At 23.1% G+C, this 26570-nt stretch overlaps 1 protein-coding gene across 2 annotated transcripts in view; it reads left to right on the plus strand.

The window, feature by feature from the left end:
- LOC132932443 (probable G-protein coupled receptor CG31760) overlaps positions 1–26570 on the plus strand; it is a 136353-nt gene that overhangs the window by 104423 nt on the left and 5360 nt on the right. For both annotated transcript variants that reach the window (XM_060998820.1, XM_060998819.1), the window contains exons 5-13: positions 6411–6534; positions 10140–10283; positions 10379–10579; positions 16088–16156; positions 17042–17151; positions 18477–18691; positions 19021–19159; positions 22823–22928; positions 25841–25990. In XM_060998820.1, the coding sequence (XP_060854803.1) occupies positions 6411–6534; positions 10140–10283; positions 10379–10579; positions 16088–16156; positions 17042–17151; positions 18477–18691; positions 19021–19159; positions 22823–22928; positions 25841–25990 (1258 nt within the window). The remainder of the gene's footprint in view (positions 1–6410; positions 6535–10139; positions 10284–10378; positions 10580–16087; positions 16157–17041; positions 17152–18476; positions 18692–19020; positions 19160–22822; positions 22929–25840; positions 25991–26570) is intronic.

The following is a 26570-nucleotide window of genomic DNA, read 5'->3' on the forward strand; positions in this document are numbered from 1 at the left end:
GCATAACCACATCTGTCATCTTTCATTATTGTTTAAATTTAATCTATACAAGTTATAGCGATTATATTATTACTATTCAAACAAATAATCAATGAAAACAAATAATGTAAAAGATTTTTTGATGGAGGCAATAGCGAGAAACATGTTTTTGATGATAAATTTGAACATTTCAAATTAAACACTTTTTTTGATTTTAGACCAGAATAAATCTTATTTGAGAAAGAGGAAAATTTCTTATGAAAATGTAACTTCTAACTTTCTAAGTATATTTTTTTATCATCTAACAAAGCTAAGATCCTCTGAAGTTTGAAAAAATTCTGAGTAATTTCAAAATATATACAAAAATTATTTAGGATTCTCATTCTCTATAAAATCTGTTCATTTCCAAACCAATGAAAAATTAAAAAAAAATATTATTTTATTTTTCCAAAAACAATTTTAGAAATAAATGTTTATATAAGAAAAAACAACCTTGTTGAAGTCTATTCACACATTGAAATTTCATTAAGAACGATACAGTGTACTTCAGCTAAAAATTGCTTAGTTGAACGATCTTTCTTTAAACTCAAGAGAGTTTACAGCTATTTGATATCAACAATAAAGAAGAAAAACTAAATTCATTGGCTCTTTTTAACTTAGAATTGAATATAAAAAAGAAACTTTACTACAAAGATATCATTAAAAATGTTGCTAACAAATAATCATGGAAAAATTATAAACATATATCGTATTGAATTTTAGAATTTTGTATAGCATAATATAATGTTGTTATACATTTTAATAATAATTTAAAATAATTGAATACCACTATCTGTGTAATCAAATCATATTTGTGTATAAATAAAGAATAATAACAAAATAAATTTAATAATGGAATCTATATGTGGGGGGGGGCGTGCAAACATAGTTGACCCAAAGTGCAAAAAGTGTAAATAAAGCCCCGCTAAACAATAATATAAGTACCCGTAGGTATATACATAACATATTCACGCTTTAGTAAAGAAGACGCTAATAGACATTTTTAATTTACTATATCATAATTATTATATTATGTAGTGGACAGTTGGCGTTTATTTATATTACACTTCGTAAATTCGTAACACTACCTACTTTTATATATCATAATAGGTGCATATTACTGTGTGGACAATGGCTTTTTAATAGTTGTAAAAAATAATATTAATAACATGCTAATATTTAATTTAAAAACAAATTAGAAATATAAACACTTAACCTATGAGGAGGGGAGAGCTGAAATTAGCTAAACGAGTATGTTTAATATATTAACGTTCTGTGAAATATATATATACAATAATAATAAAAATAATATAATATGAAATTTTCTTAATTGAAAACGATGGCTATATTATTACTATAGTATTAATACATTTAACATGTTATTGGTTTGAAAAATGTAAAATATTGAATTAAATTATGGGTCAATGTTTAAGTTTTAAGTGCATATTGGTTTTGTTTTGGAAAGTATATGCAAACATATATTATTATCAATCATAATAATATACTATAGTACCTATATAATAATACTTAAAAAATTATAATCGAAATTTCAATTAAAAAAAAATATCTGATTTTGTTAATAGTATGCACACGAATAACCGTAAAATGTGGACAAATTAATGAAAAGATAATATTTAAAAAATGGTGGAAAATTAGTTGACATCTTGACATTTTATTAAACTAAAAAAATACTGTACAATTTTAGTTGTTTACAATAACTTAATTAACGAATAAACAATAAAAAGATTTTACGATAATCAGAATTAATAATTTTTAGACGATAAGATGGTATCTTGGCTTATTAGCTTTATAGAGATTAAATGTGCATGGCACATCGCAACATTGTCATCAAATTATTATTCGACAGCGACAATGACAACATATACATGTACTATATTATAATATTAAGTTTTCTAATCAATATTATTATTATTCGATATTATATTATTTAAATTACATAGGTAAATAAAGAAAAAAAATACAATGTTTTTTAGAAAATATTTATTTTGCATAATATGCGGATAGAAATCAATGAGATGTACACTTTCCTCTAAAAATTACGAAATATACATGTTAAATTCTTGATTTTTTGACTCACCACTATATAGTTCAGTTTTCTAATTTATTCCGCTATAAATTGAGAGCAAATAGAACAATACGAAATTTCTACAACTACCGATCCCTATAATAATTTTTTAGACTCTATGGTTTTTAATATTTATCCAGTCATTGATAATAATATGATTGTATTTTTCGTCGATCAAAATCAAAATCTTTATTTTTACTGTAGTAAATTATGTATAATATATTATGTAGAAAGGGGCGGTTCTTACAAGGTGTCAGAAACACAGGAGGGGGAATCTATGTGTGGTATCTTGACACTCAGCTGAACGCCTATATCTGTTGTAAATATTATTATTTACACTGCGATGCTGTTCATCAAGACCATGGTTCGATGGATCCATTGTATGTGTGTGTGTGTGTGTGTGTGTGTGTGTGTAACCGAGTGAGTTTGTGTGACACCGGTAGCTTTTCTTGCCACGACACGGTGGTGAAGCTATTAATAATAATTATTATTCTCGACTAACCGTTGAAGTGTTCGCCGGGTATTTCACCTACAACATCAAACACGAATCAACCACACTCGAACGACTACGACCCGCCGAAAACCGGACGCGCTTGATATCATAATAATATCATACATAATAGTATAATACATCAATATGATATTATATTACCGATTTGTAGCACCATATGTGGTATTTTATAGTAGTCGGGAGGTTTTTCATAAGGAATAGTCGAAAAGTCATACACCCAATTATTACTTGTAGTTATTGATTAACACAATCAGACAATAACATATTACATACAGCTATTGTTGACGCCATTTTAATGCAAACTATCTGGAATTTATTTATTCTGATAAACTCAAATTATTAAAGTTCCTATCAATTTTAATCTTACACGCAATACAATTTTGTTTACTATGTACCTTCTTAGGATTAACCTAACATAGTATGATAGAAAATAAATTTTGATCGCGCAGAAAAAAAATGTATGCATTAGTAAAAAAAATAAATTTAATTCTTCGTATCATACTTTAAATCGGGAAAAGTACGTATATATTATTAATAGTATACCTGAAATATTTTGCTAGTTCATAACATATTTCTAGTAATTTTTATATCTCAATGTTATTATTAGATTTTAGATGGAGCAATGAATGTATTGGTTTTATAAAGATGTGTGTTTTTTGTCTCTCATCAGCTTTTATGGTATTAAAAATTACTTTTTGGTAGAAATTTGGAACTAGTTGGTAATTATAAGGGAGTCAAGAGTATGTCATAGTTAAAATACATAACCATTTTAAAATATAATATTCATACTTAAGATTTGACAATTAAAATTATTAAATATATAATTCATTATAAATTTTTACTTTTATTGAAATGTAGAGCGTAAATTCACAAATATTAATTCTTATCAAAATTCGTTGAAATTATGAAAATTATCAAATAACCCTATAGTGTTATAATTTTCAAATAGATGTAACAATTGAACATATTTTAATACAAGGTTTCTCCTACGCAGTACAAGCTAAAACTAAAAACAAACTAAAAAATACGTTAACTCTTTTGTATAACATAAATTTTAAGTTTGAACATGAATAAAATTAGACATTTAAAAGAAGAAGAATGATTTTAGTTGTTTTGTTGTAATTTAAAAATATTATTCGTGGGTACTTGAAACTTTTTTCCCATACTATTATATTTTATATTTTATACACACGATGACATTTTATAAAATGAAATATTCTTGGCAAAAATTAATTCAATCTACTAGTAGTAAAAAAAAAAAATTCTTCAACAGTAATATAAATATTTCATCAAATATACTTAGTAATATTACAGGCTAGTAAAATAGACCGTCTTCACCCAGAATAATTTTTTCCAATGCAATAATCTATTAATGAATTCCAATTTAATTGCTACATTATAGTGACTTACTCGTCAATGATGAGATACGTACACTTGATACCTACTGTACAGTAGAGAGGTTATTTAGTTTTGAGTTTTTGACCGTTTTTTTTTTTTAATATTAATATAATATAATTACCTATAAAAAAAATAAAAGTAAATTCAAACACTAATTTACTAAAATGTATTGCTAATACAGTTTAATATTATCTGAATAAACTGTAAATATCTACACACACACACACACACACACACATGCACACATATTATATACATTATATACATGTGTAAAAACCATTGTGCATTTAATAATACTCGGCAATCTATGCCTAACGAAACCATATTCGCATATTAGGTTCAGTTGGTGATTCCATTGTTATTACACGGAATGTATTACAAAATTATTATTAAATCTATCCGTGTGAATTAGTAGGTACCATTATCATTTATAAGGAAATTAATGTAAAAGATTTTAAGTGTATAAATAATGTGTTTTTGCTTTAGGTGAATTGTATAAACATTTAATTCCATTCTTAAGCCACTTGCACCCCACCAGATATAAACATAATGGTATGTTACCCATTTGTACTAAAGTATGTGGTCAAAAAGTATGCTCTAATGGGTATGAATATACATGGCACATTTAATATTAATAAAAACCATTTTCTAAGTTGAATGTAGAATCTACCTTTTATTTAGTTTTAAAAAAAATTAAAAATTGTCTTTTGTCTTATTTTCTTTTTTTTTTATGTACACTATTTTTGTTTTCAACTATTATGAAATAAATTAAATTTTATCTTATTAATTATTATATACAGAATGATCCAAGTATCTAAACACAATATTTTGAAAAGTTCTACATTTTTTGAAAAAAATTATTTTTTGCAATTCTCTATTATAATTTTTTTTTAAAGTAATTTACTATTTTGAATAAAAACATAATTTTTTAATTTTACATTTTGATGTAGAATGGTTTCAGAATTGTTCGATACGTCAAAGTTTAGTTTCAATAAAGTACATAAATTTGCTAAAATTATTTAATAGATAATCGAAGTAGAGTGGTAATGTGGTAGGGAAATACTACACAAAATATTAGCTCACTATTTCGTTAATTTAAACTTTAAATACTTATAACTAATAAATTATTTACCCAAAATTCGATTTTTATAGATTCAAATACTCCAAATAGTATTATGATTTAGAATATGACATTAAAAATGAATGGTGTCATTTAAAAAGTAAAAACTTCAAAGATGATAACGATAAAGATAATAAAAATATTTTTCTTCAGAAATATTGTTTTAAAATGATGTAAAGTTAAAAATAATATAAAAGAATATTTCCAAATAAATTAAAAGTTTTTAAAATATGTAAATAATTAAGACACATAAATTAATTATTTGATATATTGTTTTTACTGTAAAAAAAAAAAAAATGATCCTGGTTGATAAGAAAAACTCGTCCCACACATTTAGCTTGTAGGATACCTTTACACTACATTATTGATAATTATATTTATTTATGTAAAAGTAAGATTTAAAAAAAAGTTTTTATTTTGTGGAATTAAAAATTTTAATTTTTAATAAATTATAATTAAAAACTATCGTTAAAATATGATGTATTTGTAGAATATTACTTGAATTTAGCTTGAGTGATTTTAAATGTAATATTAACAGATACATACTATATATATGTTCTTTCAATTTAATTTTACCTGTTGAGTAATATAAGTAACACAATTAATTAATATCATATAATATATTATACATCATAATTGATGTAATAAAACTTAAAAGTCATAAAATATTATAATTTATTTTATTTTATTATAATTACTAGATATTCACAATAATTAAACATTGGTTTGAACACAAATAAATTTAAACTTCAATAACTTTTATAAAATAATAATATTTAATTTACAAGCATTATTTTAGAAGCAAATAAAAATGTTTTTAACAGTTGTTGTGTTTTAAATTTTATTACTGTACATTTTTTTTTAGCTTTTCGTAGTAAAATATAAATTAACTTATAAAAGAAAAATGTTAAGGTTACATTTAAAATATATTATACAGATAAAAAAAAATTGTATTATAATTTATAAATCAGATAGTTCATATCTGTATAATGACAAAGAAAATTAGAATGATTTGTGATGATACAGTTAAAATCTTGATACAATTATAAGATTGTGTTTTAATTTTAGCTTTGAAAATTCTTAGAAATGCTAACTTTTTATTTATAAAAATGTCATTGTCTGTCGAGAATAATATTTGAATCACGTGCCAGAGAGTTTCATACTTTTTTCCTTTTTATTCAAAAATCTCCTAACTATAGCATTCCATTAGTACAATTTTATTATATTCCAAGTTAAATTATAATATTGTAGAATATAATATGTTTTTTTCGTTACAGAGGGACTAGTGGAATCGATATCGACTTGCGGAGAGTGGATATCGACCAATGCAGTTTACCTGAAGGCAGTACAAAGCTAAATATTTTTGCCTCTTCAAACAAATGTAAAATAGAAACGACTCAGGTATGATTTTATAATCATAATTATTATAGTAATATTTTAACCTATTTTAATATCACATTCACTATACACAGTTGTTTATAATCAATTTAAAATGTTACTGTTCAGTAACTCTATTGCTATAGTTGTGAATGCTATGAGACTACATTTCGTGTAAAGTATTACAAAATTATACGTTTTGCTGATAAAAGCAGAAGATTTAAATTTAGCGTGTGTTTTTTGATAATGTATTGCATTTGATATCCACACCGTATTTTCGTAATGGTATAGCTATCAATCGTAAACTCCACGACAACATCAAATAGGCTAAAATGAATACGTCTGACTTGTCAATAGTTTTAATATTACCGTAGTAAAATTTTAATAATGAATTCTGTTCATTTAACGTTCACTCTGATATACGTTGGTGACTATAGCGATTGTATCCATCACTACATAAGTACGTAATTGTATCTAAAATATTTTATTAATTTAAATTAAATTGGTTTAATAGCCCAATTATATATTGAATAAAATAAGAGCTTACAGTGAAACATAATAGGATAATTGATTGCCTAGTTCATAAAAATATAGAAAACAAAACAGAATATTATGAAAAATAAATAAAGAATTAAACTTGACTAAAGTTATAAATTATAATAAAATGCAAAGATTAAACTTAATGTAAAAGTATAGTTTAATTAACATTATTTGTTACCTATAATCTGTAGAAAATAATTATTTAATTTTGCTTAAAGCTAGTAGATAATGAGTGAAAATAAAATAAATCTATGTTATATGTATTAGTTAGTTGCATAGTACGATAAATCGAACAATTCATCGCATAATTAGTTTGTTGGTAGGAGGCATAAAATGTAACATGAGATCTGGTTGCGGACCATAACGGACAACTCAGAATAATATTATTATTATGAACAACATTGTACAAATTAAAAAACACAAATCAAATTTTATTCTACGCGATTCAAGAGAATCGAAAAAAAGTATATCTGAAATAGGAGCGAAAGAACTATGGGGAACACGGTGTATATAATATTACAACAACGATAACATAGAAAAACTAAAAATATGTTTCGTACAGCTTCCGATGATAATTTAATAATTATAATTTAATTTGACAAGAATATTATAGAACAATAATCAAGGGTAGATCCGATGAAAGATATATAGATAAGACGTAGAGCAATTACGTTATCAAAATATTGTCCAAAGGAAAATTTGAAAAAAACTAAGCTGTTTTAAAGATTTGTTTTTTTTTTGTATAATTTACATGAATATCGAGAATCAGTTTGCCATAAAAAAAAAAAAAAAAAAATGCCAAGGTCGTATGCGTGATATTTATGAAACGAAACGTATTATGTATACCTACCCTTTTCGTTCGTGTACTAAAGAAAAAAAAACACACACGTGATAGAATATTCTTGTGCGATTTATCTTTGTGTCATAATAAAAACTACCGAACCAGCGGTCTAACACATAATATAGTAGTGATTGAGTTTACAAACAAGCGAGTGAAATTATATTGTAAGTACGGTCCACATCGTTTGACAGATATTAACAACACCTCGAATATATATATATTTTAAATTATATTGAAATCTACGGACGTTTGCTTAAACAAATTATTTACACAGTTTTTTACTTTCACTATTATTTAAAATTTATTTAAAATACTTAGATATTTTTAAACTTGAATTTAATTGTATTTTTAAGAAGCTGATGATATTTTTATGTTTGATAGTAGGTCTGGTTGTAGTGTATTTCCTATCAGATGTCCTATGGTGTGTATTTCATATATCCTAACATTTTTGGCATTGTGTTAAGATATGCTTAACAGTTAACTATTAACTTTAAACTTTACAGTGCATACTCCGCTTGTTTAGTATAACGAGGAAGGATCGTTTTTGGTAATGAGATGATTGTGTTTTAAACGTATGCCCTAACTCGAAAGTGATTTATAATAGTATTGACTTTCCTTTTAAAATTTAAGCTCCGTCATATTTAAATGTTAAATTTTATTACATTTAAGTTTAACTGTGATGTTACCTATATTGATTAGTTTCTTCCATTTGAGATTATATTTGTTTCTTTTTATCCACATGTGTTTAGAATTGTAGTATAGGGTAAAAGTGGCCGCTTTAGACGCTTCTTGATCGGCATTTTCATTTCCATTTATTTCACTGAGCTTTAAGTATTCATAGTATGTAGAAAATGTCTATACCCATCTCGAGAGCTTTGTAGATTTTTTTCTTGGATTCTTATTGATACATCAGTTGAATTTATTAATATTTAATTGAAATAAAAACATGTAATAGAAATAATAACATAATATGCATTCGCGAAAGTTGTTTAAAATTTTGAATTTAAAATACGTATAGAGAAATATAACATAGGTGTTAATGGATTTATTTTTACATAAATTATGGATGATCATATAGTATTAATTAGTATCCTTAAACTGCAGTAAACATAATATTTTTTAAAAACTACAATTGAGTACGAATTCCAATTTTTCACTCCAATATTTAATTGAAACATTATATTATAAACAAAATGTGATGCTATGTAAATTGTACAAATTATATTTAATTTCTCCATTGAACATGTTATTTACATTATAATTACTATTTGCAACTACAATAAATGTTTCATAATTTAAAATTTGAAAATCCCCCCCTGAAGTATGAATGATGAGTAGTTATTAATTCATACAAAAACCACTACCACTAAAATAACCTATCGGAAATTAAAGAAATCATACCGTAGAACCATTTAACACATTCATTATTAATAATACAGCATTATTTTAAAATTGTCAAAAAATCTGTGAATTCAAATAAGCTATTGGATCATTTTTATTAAAAAGTTATAAATTAATAAATAAGTAATTAGTTACCAAACCAGTAAATTTTTATTTTTTATCTAAAGTGTATAAATTTGTCCATTTTATAATTAGTACAAACAACTTAATGTATGTGTACAAACCGATCATAAAATGCCTCAAATAGCGATAATAAATATTGTATTCTGTCAATTACATTGCTTCGGTCCTCATTTCTCTAAAATGTATTTACAAATTACTATACAAATCAACTATGATATCCTATGCATAATATATATTATAATATATACATGTATATACCTAAAAACCTTATATATTTCAAACGATAAAATGGCATATATTTCAATAAAAACACATATAACATAGTTGGCTTGTTAAAATTTTTCACAGAAAGTAATTTGACTCTCAATGTTTATTTTATAACCACTCATATGTTTTATTTTTCTTATGAATAAATTGATTAACCAAATAGTAAATACCAATTAAGTAATTAGCCAAATAATATACAGAGTGTCTCACCTTCAGTCAATAAATATCTTTCTAATTTAAATATTTAAAAAAATTATTAAAATCGTTTTCAGTGTTAAAGTTTTTTTTTTTTTTTAAATAGTAGGGGAGATTATTTTATATTATATTGCTTGTTAGATTCATCGTCTGTGCGATGAAAATCATGATAATGAATGCTATGTACAATATACAAACAATAATGAACCTATTTAGTACTTTAGTATGTAGTTTTATATAAATAATGTATTTATATTTTTAGTGTGTATCGTTAGCTGGATTTGGTTTTCGTCGTGGAAGTTATAAGTGTGTGTGCCGTAAAGGATATTTTTTTCCAAATATCACAAGCACTGAAAAGTCGTTCAATGGAGTCGTAGTAGAAGAAGAATATGAAAAGCTCATGTTGGTGAGCTTATTGAAGAGCTTATTTTTTATAACGCTATATAACTGTTGAAAAAACTATTGATCCATTATTATTTACTTATCTTTTTTTTTTTAAAGGGAAAACCTAATACGTACAACGTTGAAACCAACTTTCAGTGTAAAAAATGTGCAGAGGGTTGTGATGACTGCGTTGATTTTAGTCCATGCATTGCCACCTACGACATTATACTTCGAATCACAATACTATTATTAACGCTTGTGGTGATCGGGTTTTTACCCATGGTGGCTGTATTTACATTCAAATATAGTGATCTCAAGGTAAAATACATTCATGGTATTATAATATTATACTTAAATTTAATAACGTTTTCAAGCTTTTTTTACTAGAATATCAAATCACCGTGAATACTCTAATTTAAAGTTAATGGTATAATTATAATTAACTACACTTGACATGCTTATAACTACATAAATATTAATTGTTTTTTATGAAATTAATGTTGCTTTTCATTAAGTGCAGGTATTCTACACGTTTTAGGCACCATTTAACAATTTGTGTTAATTATTATATTTATATTCTATCTAATAAATAACTTAATATGTTAAAAATAATAAATATACAAGAAGTGTTATACAAGTAAAGTTTATTATTAAGTTCGTTAATAATCATTTTATACTCACATTTTTCTTAAATAACAATATTCCATACGCAATTTAATCACAGAATAGATGAAATAGATTTCATCTATTCTGTGGTTTAATTTTGACTAATGGTCGCTATAGAGACGTGATATTTTCCACGAGATTCCCTTGATATACGAAATCACACTTATAACTACCTACTAGGAAGTGGCTCTGTACTATAGTAGGACTCAATAGTTTTTTAATTAATATGTTGAAAAAATAACTAATGGGCATCTTATAGTTTTGTTTAATCCACCTAAAATGTATGAAACATATGAAATTTGTATTTATATATATATATTTTATAATTTGATTAGTCATTTTAATATAAAACATAAAACAAACTTGAGTACAACTTAATAATCCACGACAGTTCCATTATTAGTTTTGTATTTATACTTTTACGATATGGACATTATATTTGATATTGTTTAAGCTCCTGGGACTAAATAATACTATAAAAAATATTTTATTAGTAGGTACCTACCGTTAAATTGAGTACAAATAAAATATAAAAGTATAGGTACTACTGTTTACATATTATTTAATAGTTTAAATAATGATTTAATAATATACACTAAATAATTTTAATATTATTAGTATTTTTTTTATATTTTAATCACTTGTGGCAACGCAATATTATTAATTAATTTTAAAAAATTACTTAGGTATTCCCACTTATCATTTATTTAGATTAGTTTTAATTATATTAAGTAACACAATATATATATATATACGTATGGTCTAAAATAAATACAAATTTTAAATGGCAAGCAAAATTAATAATACAGAATATTTGATTATTTGAATGACGAGATATAACGTACTACATATCAGCAACATAAACATTAATTTTATACAAAATTACTTGGTTTTACCTATGTTAATAAATTGACAGAAGTATAAATTATAATAAAAACCTTCATAAAACTTTCTTGCGTAAAATCTACCACTTTAAACTTCGAAGTTGTTTTAAAATAATTTTAATGGATTAATAGGTGGATAACATTACATTTAAAGGCCCAAAAGACTAATAAAAATTGTTTGCTTTCAACTGACTATAATCTCATCTAGTATGCTAATTAAAAAAAAAATTCCCATTTTCGATTTATTCAATTTTGATTTCATATCAACAAACTGAAAATATGCCTAGCTAAAAATAACTATTCAAGACAACATTATTCCACTCCAATTTCAATCTTTAATCATATACCTAGTAGTTGATATCAAACTCCGCTGGGTACCCTAAATTAATAATTTTAAGTACATCGTATCCCGTCGTGCCAAAGTATTTTATTCCATTACGGGCACTTGGGAGAAGCTCGTTTACATGTATACTCAACATATTATAATATACTTTGGTCATTAGATTTAAAATTGATAACATTATAATATACTTAATGTGTAAATATATTTTTATTAAAAAATTATTATTTTAATTTTTAATCTTGTAATATGTTTTTATTTCACAATTTATCAGATATTATTATTAAAAAATAAATAAAAAAATAAATAAAAAAAATAATTTATAACTATATTTTTATTATTACAGAAATATAAGTTACTTATACAAGATAAATCCTTAAACAGTGACTTAAAACTTTGAAAACTCACCCTATCATATATTAGGTGTCAAGTGTACCTTGTCATTGAACAAATCAATATAACGGAAGTATTGAATTGAAAACTGGTGAAATAATATCGTTGTATACGAAAAACCATATTATAAATGATTATTATTACATTCTGTCTATATTTCTAAGGATATCGTATAACATATTTATATTAGCATTAGTATTTTGTTCTGTAAGTTATACTTATGCAGTAAGTTCATCTAACTTTTGACAAAAATCCGTGGTATAAATAGTAAATACCATAAAATACCTTAAAATTAATTTAAATATATTAAAAATTACATTGCGTATGGTTGTGTATAGTCATAATACTTGTATAATTATATTCGGTTAAACTTAAGGAATGAACTTGAAAGAGACAAGTTTTCGTCAGACGTATAATATTTTTTTGAACAAAATTTATAGAAAAGGACTAAAAAAGTTTTTTTAAATTTAAAATTCCTATAAATAGCTTAAAATTAGTCTGAATATTTTGAAATTGCATTGTGTATAGAAAATAATATTTTAAGTAATAGTAAAATGATTTAAGTCTTAACAATGCAAATTGCTTGAGGAGGAATCATTATTTTACGTACAATGTCATCAACATTTAAAAAAAAATTGTATGTATTTAACATAATATATTATAATGTATTATACATTTATACGATGTTGATATTATAATAATACTCATCTATTTTTACTATAGAAAATATTTTTATGGATCAAATATAGTATATAGGCTTTTTATTCATTAAAATTGATTGTGCGTATATGACTATCATACAAGAAAAAAATACATTATGGAATAGGTTTACCAATTATCGTAAATTATACATAAATTTCCTTTTACATAATAGACATTTCTCACCTGTTTTGGGGAAAAAACTACGTATAGACAATAAAGAAGTATCATAAATACAGTATCATTTGACAGGGGTTCTGAAAGAAAGATAGAGCGTTGACTTATGTCTTAAGATTTTTTTAGCCGAAGCAGTAAATCTTGTTTATCATCATATACGTCAAAGTTTCTTTTAGATCTATCACATATCAAATTTTTCAACCGTTTCAGATTTAAAGATAACTAAAGTACGTATTGGTTTTAAAAGGAAATTCTTAGAATTTTGATTTAAATATATATTATTATTAGAATCCATGACCAAATATTTCAAAACTAAAAGATGAGAAAAATTACTGCGATTAAGAATTAAATTAGGTAATAATTATTATGATTATTAGATGCCAGTCTTTATATAATAATTTAAAATGTAAAGTATTAAAATTGTATTACTTTATAAGAGTATTATTTTTTTTTTTTTATTACCAGAAATCAGGATTTTTACTGTTTTACCTTAAGAGGACGCTACTCACGCATATATTTTATCTTTATTTATCTTTAACTATTAAATATGAGTTTTGAAGAACTAGTTTTTTGTTGTTAGCTTCAAAAAGGTTTAATTGAATTAATTAACCAATTATAAATTAATTAAATGTAAGAACATTATTTGTTCTTATTTTCTTAAGTATTAAATTGTTTCAATAAGTATTTAAATACCCAAGTAAGTGATAAGTATGTGAAATTTCATAAATTAAAAATGCTCATACCTTATTTAAAAATAAAATAAGTATTGAAAAAAATAAATGCTTAAGCACAGATTAAGTATATACCTTTTAATTTGATAACAGGTTAATTCACTCTAATACTTAAACTAAAATCACAAGATTGATAATATGTTCTACGATTCTAAAATGGAGATACAATATACGTGGATGATGTCCTCTTATGGAGCATATTTATGAGAATCAAATAGTTTTTTCAAGGTTTCAATATACTGCTTAAATAATTCTAGATACTGATTTTAAAAAAATGATTAAGAATCTATAGTAAACTGTAAGTCTTAGCATTTATATTAAATGTATTTAAATTATGTCAATCATACCAGTAAAAGTATACCAAAATATGAAACTCAATATACTATTTTAAGTTCTTTTCAAAAAAAAAAAATCACTTTGTGCAATTTATATTAATGTTCTATATAAATATTGTGTACCCTTCTGTTTAAAATGAGTGACTGGAAATGCTCATAAAGTGCTCAACCATGTTTTCATGTCATATGGTAAGACAAATTTATGGACAAATATAATACCGTAGATTGTGTACACGTAGTAAACTATATATATATAGTAAGTAAATAAATGTAAGTATAACGCATATTCAAGAAAAAGTATTATGTATACTGTATGGAAAAGAATTTAAAAAATAAGTATTTAAGAAATATTTATTTAATTATATTATGTTTTTATACTATAGAATATTTAAATTGATTATTTATTTATAAATATTAATTTACATTATATTATTTACTAATTTATTTTAATTTTAAATATCTTTTTTCGTGTTAAGCCTATGTTTCATACATATATGATAAATATTAAATATACAGGAAGATTTCACCAAGCATGCTTACCTTTTTTCTTTAATAATGCAGTTATTTAAAATCTGAATTTTTAAATTTTTAAATATTCCTTTAGAGTGAGTTTAAACCATGTTTTTGAGTTCTTGAAAATGTTTGTACTATTTAACAAGTATCTTACAGAGATACAAAATTCTGTTTTTCAAATGATAATTCATCTTTTACACATAAATTTACTTAGTGAGTAATTTTTCTGAAAATTGTGACGTATCAAAATCAAAATTAGAACGAATTGAGTTATTTAACTTTGTGTTTACTTACTATAGATAATATGTAGGTCCATAGTAATGAGTTTAAACTATGGTATTTTGATAATTTTATAAATTAATAGGTATACATTTTTAATTAAGTATAATTTATAAAAATAGTTTAATAATAATAAATACTAGTTCTAATTTCAAATAAAAAAAACAAAACTTTGTAATGTGTATCACCACCCACCAATCCTTAAATAGTACGCAAATAATTATCAAGTATTTAAAAATGTTAGGTATTGTAATATTCAGTAATGTAAAATATGTATTTCTAGTTTGAGTAAATAAATCTATTATTTACTAAGAACATTATTTTATAAATCAAAATATTTAAACTAAAATTGATGTTATTTTTTTTATTTGTTATTTGTTACAAAATATATTATAAAATATCAAACTAAATATATTATATAAAAAAAAAAAATATGTTTTGTAATTTCCTAATAATTCCATTGTTATTTTTATGAGTAGGAACTGTCTGACATATTTCAATTTTATCATTATTTAAATTCTTTGAAATTTCATAACAATTGATAACATTAAATACATAAAAAAAAAAAAAAAAAAAAATAAAAGCTTTTCGATCAAATAAGTATATATCATTTATATTGAAATTATATTATAAAGAATACACGTACTTTGTAGTATAATAGGTATCAAACTATGATCTTGTGTTTATTTTGTATATATATATTTATATACAATATACATTATACGTGTATTTTTTTTATGATATAGTATAGATAATAAATATATTGTTCAGAAATTGAATTTGAATGAATTTCATATTTTATGTTTCAGATTGTAAAAGCCGCTAGTCCAGTGTTGTTACAGATAATAATCTTGGGAGCTTTTTTTATGTATACAACGGTAAGCTACGACGACACCGAGAATACGACATGTATACAGCGCTTTGATTAAAAAAAACTTATCGATATTGCAAACATAATTTCACAAACTATAAAAAGAAAAATAACAATTTACAAAACTCTCCTTAGACATATTTGGGCTAACAGTCTATAACTATGGGGTGCAGCTAAAAAATCCAATCTCAATAGAGTTCAAAAATGTCAAACTATTTCAGTTTGCAAATATCTCACTACCGTTTCGTTCAATTGATAAATTTAATGCACCGTTTTTAAATTTCAATGCTCATAATTTTATTTTTCATAACGATCTACATTTTAAAACATTTCTGTCGGAGAATCTAAACATATTTATAATAGAATTCATTCAAAACTTTCTAGCAATCACAATTCACTGACATAAAATTACATACCCTAATCATCGAAGTTTATAAGGGAATACCAATCGTAAGTTAAAAAAGGTGTCGAGACCTTCTTTATTTTTGTATTAAATCATATTTATTTTGAAAATCGAAATTGAAGTGTCAATAATGTGTGGATTATTTTATCATAAAAATCACGTATTTAAGTATTTTTAAAATGTAGATCAAATTTATTCTATTATGATTAAAATTAAAAATAATTTATAAATAAATGATTAAGTAGATATTATTGTTCTGATCTAGTACAGTTTAAATACCTACTTAACAAGAATAATAAACAATGAAATAATTTAATGATAAATTCAAACTTAACATTTTCACTTTGACATTGTTTTAACTTATTAGCCAACATAGGCCGATTTCAAAAATAACATTAAACTATTTATTCAAGAATATCGCTAAAATAATGATAAAATTAGCAATTATGTTTTTAGTGTTGTTATTATTATTATTTTTTTTTTCTGCAGATCATCGTCATGTATCCAACACCAAATCTAGTAACGTGCACTGCAAGGTTTTGGCTCAGAGAAATTGGATTTTCTCTCACTTACGGCGCGCTCATGTTGAAAACTTGGAGGTGAATTTATTCGCTTACTTCCTTTTAATACCTAGTAGGTCCCCCGCAGTTTCGGAAATAATTCCTCGCTTAAGGTTCTGTTTTCCGCTTAACTAATAAATAGCCGTTTACTTCTATCTTCAACTTTAATCCGCTATATCCGTTTATTGGGTCCCCCAACTTGATAAAACATGATTTTTCCTCATTCAAATAGATGTGTATTAATATATTTTATATTTCGTTTATGTAATCCGAATTATTAGAATAATATATTATAAGCACATTCATTAATCAGTCATGTAATCATCTTACTCATAATGATTATGACAATCTGATTGTTATTTTTATCATATTATTATATATGTTTATATAATATTAAACATGCTTTGAACTTAAATTAATCATATAAACTGTGCTTTGTTAAAATTATTACCATGAACTCACTCATCTTGATAAAGATATGTACAGAGACTGTCAGAGAACTCTTATAAATAATATATTTACAAGCTAAGCGTATTTACCTATACATTATTTATCACAACACTAAAATAAATATTTTATCTCAACATAATATTGTTATTGAAGAAACACGGAGCATAATTAAATTGAATTATGAATGAAATAGTCATAATTTTAATTTAGCAACTGAATTCTAAAGTTAAAAATATATATTATTTTTTTATTATTTTGAAAATCTTTACCGATTTTATCCATTTTTTTTTTTTATTATTAAACAAGAACTTGTTACGGCTATTTTACAAATAAATTACGAATTTTTTTGATAAAACCATTCTAAAATTTAACATAATATGCTATATAATATGAAATAAATATTTTATTATGAATGTATTATATTAATATATTATATTTTAATGGTTTTTTCCCGTTTATCTATTTATATTAACAGTTTATATATAATATACAATTGGATCAGTGCTCTAACTTTTTTATTCCCCTGATCTCTGCAGTTTAATACTAAGATATAAAATATGTATTCTTGTCAATTTTGAGTCATATGGAACTTCAGTAATACGTTAGGTTGATTTCTTAAATCATACAAATGGCAAAGTTCAATTGTTGGTTTTCAACTTTTGTCAAATACTGACAAGATAATTGACATTTCATTTCATCCATAAGAAATAATGATATTGTCTTTAAAGCTTTGTATTATATAATATAATTTATAACAAATACACACTACACCCCTATTGTCTATAATTTAATAGTGGTTTAACGTGAACATTTTTGGAGTAGATACAAAAAGACAATTTAGGAGTGTTTTCAAATGTTAATATATTAATTTACATCATTATAAAACAGCAATAGTTTTCTTATTCCATTCACAGAGTATCTCAAGTGTTCAAAGTGAACTCAGCAAAGACCGTTCGCATCACTGACAAGCAGCTAATTAAACTTCTGCTTCTAATGATCGCATTTGTCACCGTGATACTGTTCATCAGGACGATGGTGTCTCCACCACACACGATTGTCGGTCGCACAGCAGACAATCTTAAGACAGATATTTGTCCCACAGATTGGTGGGATCACTCGTTTTCTATTTGTAAGTATTCATTATATTTAATGACTCTATTACATCACTACTGAAGCACTAATTAAATAATACATTTTAACATCAAGCCTAAGAATGTGTCCAAAACACTTTATTTTATTATATAATGCACAATATCTATTATAACAAATTACTAAACGACGAAAAATTCTAAAAAAAAAATAAAATATTTCGTATTTACAATAAATTGTTAATTATTATAATACCTATATATTATAGTATATATTTTGTTAATAGTTTAGTTTGATTAATTGTTATTCATAATTGAAATTTCAAATTCAAACATCTATAAAAGTTTTTAATATTTTCTCTTTTTTTAGTGGAAGTTCTATTCTTAATTTGGGGTATCCGGTTGTGTGTAATGGTTCGGAAAACGCCGTCTGCTTTCAATGAAAGTCGGTTTATTTCTATAGCCATATATAATGAGTTTATCATGTCTGTATTTCTTAATGTTTCCATGTAAGTATAATATAATTTGTCACATATTAATTTAATAGTTTTATATTCATATGTAATATGCATTGAACTATTATACTTATAACTGTTCGAATGCGTGTATTATTTGATAATAATAATTAATAAATAAATTAGGTACAATAAAATTAAAAATAAAACTAATAATTTATTTATTCAAAATATAATTTCAAATAAACAAATAAATTAGCAAATATATGTTACTAAATTATATTGTTGGAAATGTATGAGTAATAAAATTAAATAATAATTATGTGCGTTATATTTTTATTTATCCAATTGTATTTGTTTTAAAACGAACATTTTTAATTGCTAATAGTATTTAAAATTATGTTAATTTAACACTATACTTAAATATTCTTAAAGCTTTAGTTTCGTTAAAAATAACATTTATTAAATTATTTTTAATTATATTTATGGTCATTAATAATAGGTTAACATTATGATTGATGAAATTTGAATTAAAAAAAAAAAAAAATAATTATCAAAGAGTTATTAATCATATATAAAAAAAACTATTTACATGTATATACCTTTTAATTCTTGAATTTCCATCAATTGCCTTGAGTTGTATTATATCGTTCACTGTTGAATATCTAGTTTGACAAATTATTGTTATAAATAGCATTTTTTTTCGAAACCAAAACAATTATAATAATTGTCATTATGCTTTCACCAAATACATTTTATAAAAATCAATTATAATATTATTATGTAGGGTATATTATTATTTTTAATTATTATTTAATCAATGAATAATATTACATTTTAATTTTAATTTTATAATACCATTTCAGATAATGCATTTTTTGTAATTAATTAAAAAGTATTAAAAGGTACTATTTTTTTTATATTGGAAAAATATTGTATTTTTTCTATTTGTCTGTTGTTTAGTGATATAGTTTAACTTTAGAATGTTTTTCGAGAGAATCCTGGAAAATTACTAAAAAAAAAAGTAGTATCAACAACGACGTTCTTAGACAAAACTAGATTTTCTAGTAAACTGACTTCCACGTAGAATTATTTTTCGATATTGTATTGTTTGAAAATGTTTATATATCTGCAACCAAGTGCTTTCATCTATCTCAATTTTGTATTCTTTTTTTCATATAAATATATTAACATCAGAAAAATATTATAACTATTAATTTTGTTATTTTTTGTAATAATATTGACTTCAAATATTTAAACAATATTATTTTAATAATATTTCATTACGATTTATTCCGTAAACAATGTGCACTCAATCTGAAATGAGTGGATTTAATTTAATAGTTGCGTTTAAATACCAACATAGATATATGCGACATACAAACGTTAATACAACATAAGTATATTAATAAAGTGTATTTTAATGATGCGCAGAAATAATTTGATAACATTTATATTATCATTCATGCAGAATTTAGATTAGTTTCTATTCGCATGGCCACATAAGCGTATTACTGTAAACATCAAACATATTATTTAAATTATCATCGAAAAATATTTATATTTCAATTTTGTATATGTAATGCAATGCACACAATAAAATATTTTAATTTAAACTCCCACGATGACATGTTAAATAGCTATTATTATAGCATACTATGTTATTGTAGACAATAACTATAAAATAAATATGAACTTAATTTTGCAATTATTCCAATATTTGACTACATAATGTTTCATTGATGTTATGTTTGGCCGTTATGAAATACAAAATACATATTGTTATACATAGTAATGTTTTGTAAATATATATATATATATATAATTGATTTAGTGAAATCGTATTCTGTTCATTAATTTCGTATTCAATTTTTTTGATTATTAAATATTTTATAATTATTGTCCATTGAACGTTCCGTGCACAAAATGAAATATTTGTTATATGTTTATTTAAAAAAAAAAAATACAAATTTTAATTTTAATTTTTTTTTTTAGATTTTATTATTAATATTCTAATAACATAATTATAATGAACGAGAATGTAAACAATTAAGAAATCGATAATAATTTCAATTTTAAATAATAAATAAAAAGTAGGCACTATTATACTGTACATACCAAGTGAGTTAATGTAATAGATGTGTTAAATTTGAATTTAATGATAAAAGTATCAATACATACAAAAGACGATTTTGAGCGGTGATAGTCTGTTAGACTATATCACTAAATGCATTTCATGATATGTTTTTTGATATTTCTATTAAAGTAATTTATATTGCAGTATAAATATTATATATTATATATTATAAATATTATTTTATTACAGTAGGTTGATTTGATTTTAGACGAAAACATACATTTTATTAATTACAGTAAAATTAATATAATAAATATATTTTAAATAATAGGTTAAGTTTATTATTGTTGCTATTAACTTTTGATTCAATAACATTTTACCCTTAAACATGAAGAGTGAATAGGTTCATAGTATGAATAAGAAGAATAAAGTGTTAAGCGCTCACGAACAATATTTTTAAATTATACGATAAACATTATTGATTATTTATAAATGCCATTTATTTAAAATTTTAATTTCAAGTGTCCGTTGAAAATAACTGTTTATATATTTTTATATTTTAGTTCCAGTATGAACTACTTATAAGAAATACTGTAAACCTCTGCTATACAAATTAATAATTGCATAATTTATTGTTTATTAAAAAATATTTGTAGCTTGTAAATTTTAACTTCAAATCCATATTAAAAAAATGTTTACATTTATATTTTAATATTTTAATGTAAATATTATATGAATTTATTATATATGGGATCTTTTTAAATTATATTTATAAGAATTTTAAATATTTTTTTTTATCGACATCAATAAAAAAAAATAAAAATAAAAAAAATTAACATGCCTAGTTTAAATAAAATAAAAGTAAAACATATTTTGATAACTAAACGTTGCATAGAAAACTATAAAAAATACATTTTTTTTCTACAGTTATTTGTGTTAATTTAAAAAAATATATAGAAATCAATTTTATCGAAAATTTCTTTAACTGAAATATTACCATTTTGTCTTATTTTTTTTTTCTCAATTATTAAAAAAAGTACTGGGAATATTTTACTTTTGACTTCCCCTACAATAAAAGATGAAAATCAAAGCATTTTTACTGCCCCAGAAAGAAATGACTCAGAATCTAAAATTTAAAAAAATATTTATTTTAACTGTATAGTATAATACTTATTTTATTATAAAAATATAGTGAATATTAAATATTCTCACACTGTCTTGTTTCCTAAATGTAATGGAAGCTATATTTTTTAAATTTGAACGGTCAAAAATATTCAAAGAATATTAAATATTAAAATATATTATATTACATTTTGAAAAATCGTTTAATTTATATTTTTTCTGAATATTTGCTTTCACTTAGCTATAAGCATAAGATATGTAATTAAAAACACTATTCTACTATTATAATATTATATAAATATGTATATTTTAACCATATGTATTTTAAATCTTATTTTATGTATTTCTTTCGTATTTAATTAATCTGTATTATAGTTTAATACTAAAATAACTAAAAAGTATTTTTTCTTTTGACTTAAAAATGACTTATTTATGGATATGTGGTCTTATGTCTTCACAATTTATATGTCATAATATAGTATATACTCAATAAAATATATATTTTAATCAATTTTCAGGATATTTTTAAAATACCCAGCTAATCCAGATTTACAATACGTCATATTTTTTTGTCACGCTCAACTTACGGCAACCGTATTACTGGGACTTTTATTTGGCAGTAAGGTAAAGAAAAAAAAAAGTACAAATATACTTAGTTAGAGTAGTTTATAGAAAAAAAAAAATAGTACGACCAATGAACCAATGAATTTTTAGTTATTAGTACGTAATTACAAAGTATTATAATAATTAGTTATTACTTTTTAATTAATGAGGAAGGGACAGTAATTTTTATGTAGAATAAAACATTTATCTTACATATTTTTAACGTAAATCTGTACTTCACTTAGAAAACTATTACAAGTTATGTTGGAGTTTTATTAAAAAAAATAACACGAGTTTTATAGTTGATTAATACGTATAAAATACGTATATTCAAATATATTTCTTACTTAAAAGTAAGATATACATTTTACATAATGCCAAACTGTCCAAATAATAACGATAACTATATTACTTGTATAATAACATAACTATAATTTCTATTATATTCGATATATTATTTAAATTATATTATAACATAAAAGAAAATAATAATATTGAAAATTATTTAGAAATTTAATTATATATCTTATAATTATATAATTTACTAATATCAGAAATTAAAATGAAAATCAGTATTATAATATTATTATAAATATTTGTTTATCACATTTTTATTAATGTTTAATGCAATTATTTTTTAATTTTTGATATCTTTACCAAGATTACATTAGTTACAACTTTAAAATATGAAGAAAACATACCCAATAAATTTCTGTTATCATACTATATGAAAAAAATATACAATGAAAAATTAAAAGCATTAGTTAAGTACTTCTAATGCATTATATATAATATTTAAAATAAATGATTTGTGAATGCCTCCTGTTAGTATTATGTCATGTTAATTTTCTACAAAAACTATTTGTTTAATTTATCCTACACAGCTATATATACTCATATTGTAGATATTGTTAGCGATTGTTTATCGCTGAAAAATAATAGATAACAAAAGATAAAACGATTGCTTATGTTAAAGTTGCAATACACTTTAATAAACATAATTTTTTTAGTGTTAATCAAAGTATTAATTTTTAGTTTATTTTATAACTCAGGAAAAGTATAAAAAGAACATGAAGTTTTATTTAAAAAGAAAAAATGAACTTAAGTTAAAAATACTTTTTCTTCAAAGACCGAAAATACACGGACAAGGATACGAATTGACATTGTTGACATTTAAAGAAATAAAATAAATATAAATTATTTTCAATACGAATGATGAAGGATTTTTAGTTTAATGAATATAAATATAAAACACCATTCAGAAAATAATAATTGAAGTGAAAATATTTAATGAACATGATATTAAACTGACAAGCTTTATTTACAAACTAAATATATTATTTTATGCACTTTATTATTATCAAAATAATTAAATTTGTTAATTATGAAGATTAATGGTAAATTGTATGTATTATCATATATTTTTAATAGTAAAAACTAATATAGGGTAGTATTTTTATTTTTATTACCACGGAAGATGTTATTATTTTCTTCTAATGCCAAATAAAAAATAATAATTAGTCATCTTATTTGGAAAACAATTAAGGTCCGCCAAAGCCAAAAACTACACAAAATTAATATAATTTAAACTGTTTGGAGTTTTTTTTCTTAAACTATAAAACCATATCTATAGAAAAAATGTATACAGCATAAAACATAACTGTTAAAAATACAAAATATGAGAATATAAATGCAATGATAACTAAAATTCTAGAACTTTTATTTAATTAATTTAAAATTACTATGCTGTATCCTAGAAGTCTAAAATAAGAATATAATATTTTCAATAATAAACAATTTATATAATTTCGAAAATTATTTTTAAATTAGTACACGAATTATGTAAACTTACCTATCTATAATTGTTTGTGTAACTAAATCTGTGCATTTTTATTAAAACTTAATTTAGAAGTAGTAGTAGTACCTACTTTGATAGGAATGTCATAAATTAAAATTTAATACAAATCCTACAATAATAAAGTTCCATGTTATAAAGATAATAACAAACTAATTCTGTTTATTGTCTTTTTATTTTTTGTTAAATATCCTGATAATGATACTTATACATACAAAAAAACAGATATATTACTTGTTATTTAAACTTTTTTTTGTTGAAAATTATTGGTTTATGACTACAGGCCTAATTACCTACGAGAATACTGAAGGATATTATTCCCCCAAAGACCAATTATTTTGCATCGTTGTGTTAATCTTAACGAATGCATATTGCATATTACTACATTTTAATCAACTATTTTTTTTCATGGGATTTTATTTCTGCTAAAAAATACAAGTTTAAAACCTTGATACAATAATAATAGCTTTTAATTTGGACCTTCAGTCGGTTTTAGTCAATTGCGTCTATCTATTTTGTTTCAAATAAATTATTTTTTTTTATAAAATGAAAGTTAATGAAAAATGTTACACTATTTTTGCTAACCTATATTTCTATCGATTGTATAGTAATACAAATAATATTAATTAATAATTATGTAATAGAAATTAATGTGTTATACACAAATACCGTTTATATTATAAATTTTAAATTTCAGTCAGTATTTTTATTCATAACCAAACAAATTGAAAATAAGTAACAATTAAAAATGAACACGAATATTGTATTTATCAATTTATTTATTAGACATTTTATTTTGACTATGCATGGAACTATTTAAATCTCGAATTAATAATTATATTATAATGTACTATATTATAATAAAGTATGATTTTTTAAATTTTGTATTATTTATTTGATCATATTAATCGTAAGTGTGCATGGGTTAATTATTTTTGGATGACACGTCATCTTCAATTGATTTGTTAATTCAAATATTTCAGAAAATATGCAACTTTTAACTTCACGCACATTTAATTTTTATCAAGTCTTTAAGTTTAAGGTATTTAATATAATTTTTTTACTTGTGTATCTACAGGCTTTGATAATATACAAAGGCGAACACAAGGTGGAAGAAACGTCTTCTCATAAAATAACTACACAAAAGCTGAAGTTCAATAGTAAACAAAAACATTCTGATCCATCGTATGAAAGTATAAGTGACAACAAAGAAATCACAGAACTCCAGGTACAGAAAATATATATATACATATTTAATAATATAACAAACTTTATTATAGTTTAAACTTTAAACTTTAAAGTCTTATTATTTAAAATATTTATTTTTCATGTTTTATCAATACTTTTGTTAACGTTTATGAATTATTATTATTATTTATATTACGACATCTACGAGAGTATAATATAATAGGTGCACATATCGTGCATAGAATATAACGTAGATGATACTATATTTCCCTATTGCATAGATTAGTAGATAATATAGTAGCCTGTCTCGTTAAGAGGACGCTTTACCCGTATGTGTTGTCTTATACACGCTTAACATAGTTAAAAACTGTTTTGCGCGGGACAATTTTACTCACTCGATATTTATATCAAAATTACCAAAATTTTAAATCGCATTGAGAAAAACTTTACCTGTGATGTAGCGTTTTAATTTTTTTGGTAGTGGTAACCAATAATTTTTAATAATTACATGAAAATAACCTAAAGTTCTCAAACCGGTTATTTTAATTGCATTCATGTTATCAAAAAGATTAAAATGCTACGACACAGGTAAAGTTCTTCTCAATGCGATTTAAAATTTT

Source organism: Rhopalosiphum padi, chromosome 1, assembly GCF_020882245.1.
Source record: "Rhopalosiphum padi isolate XX-2018 chromosome 1, ASM2088224v1, whole genome shotgun sequence".
Taxonomy (NCBI): domain Eukaryota; kingdom Metazoa; phylum Arthropoda; class Insecta; order Hemiptera; family Aphididae; genus Rhopalosiphum; species Rhopalosiphum padi.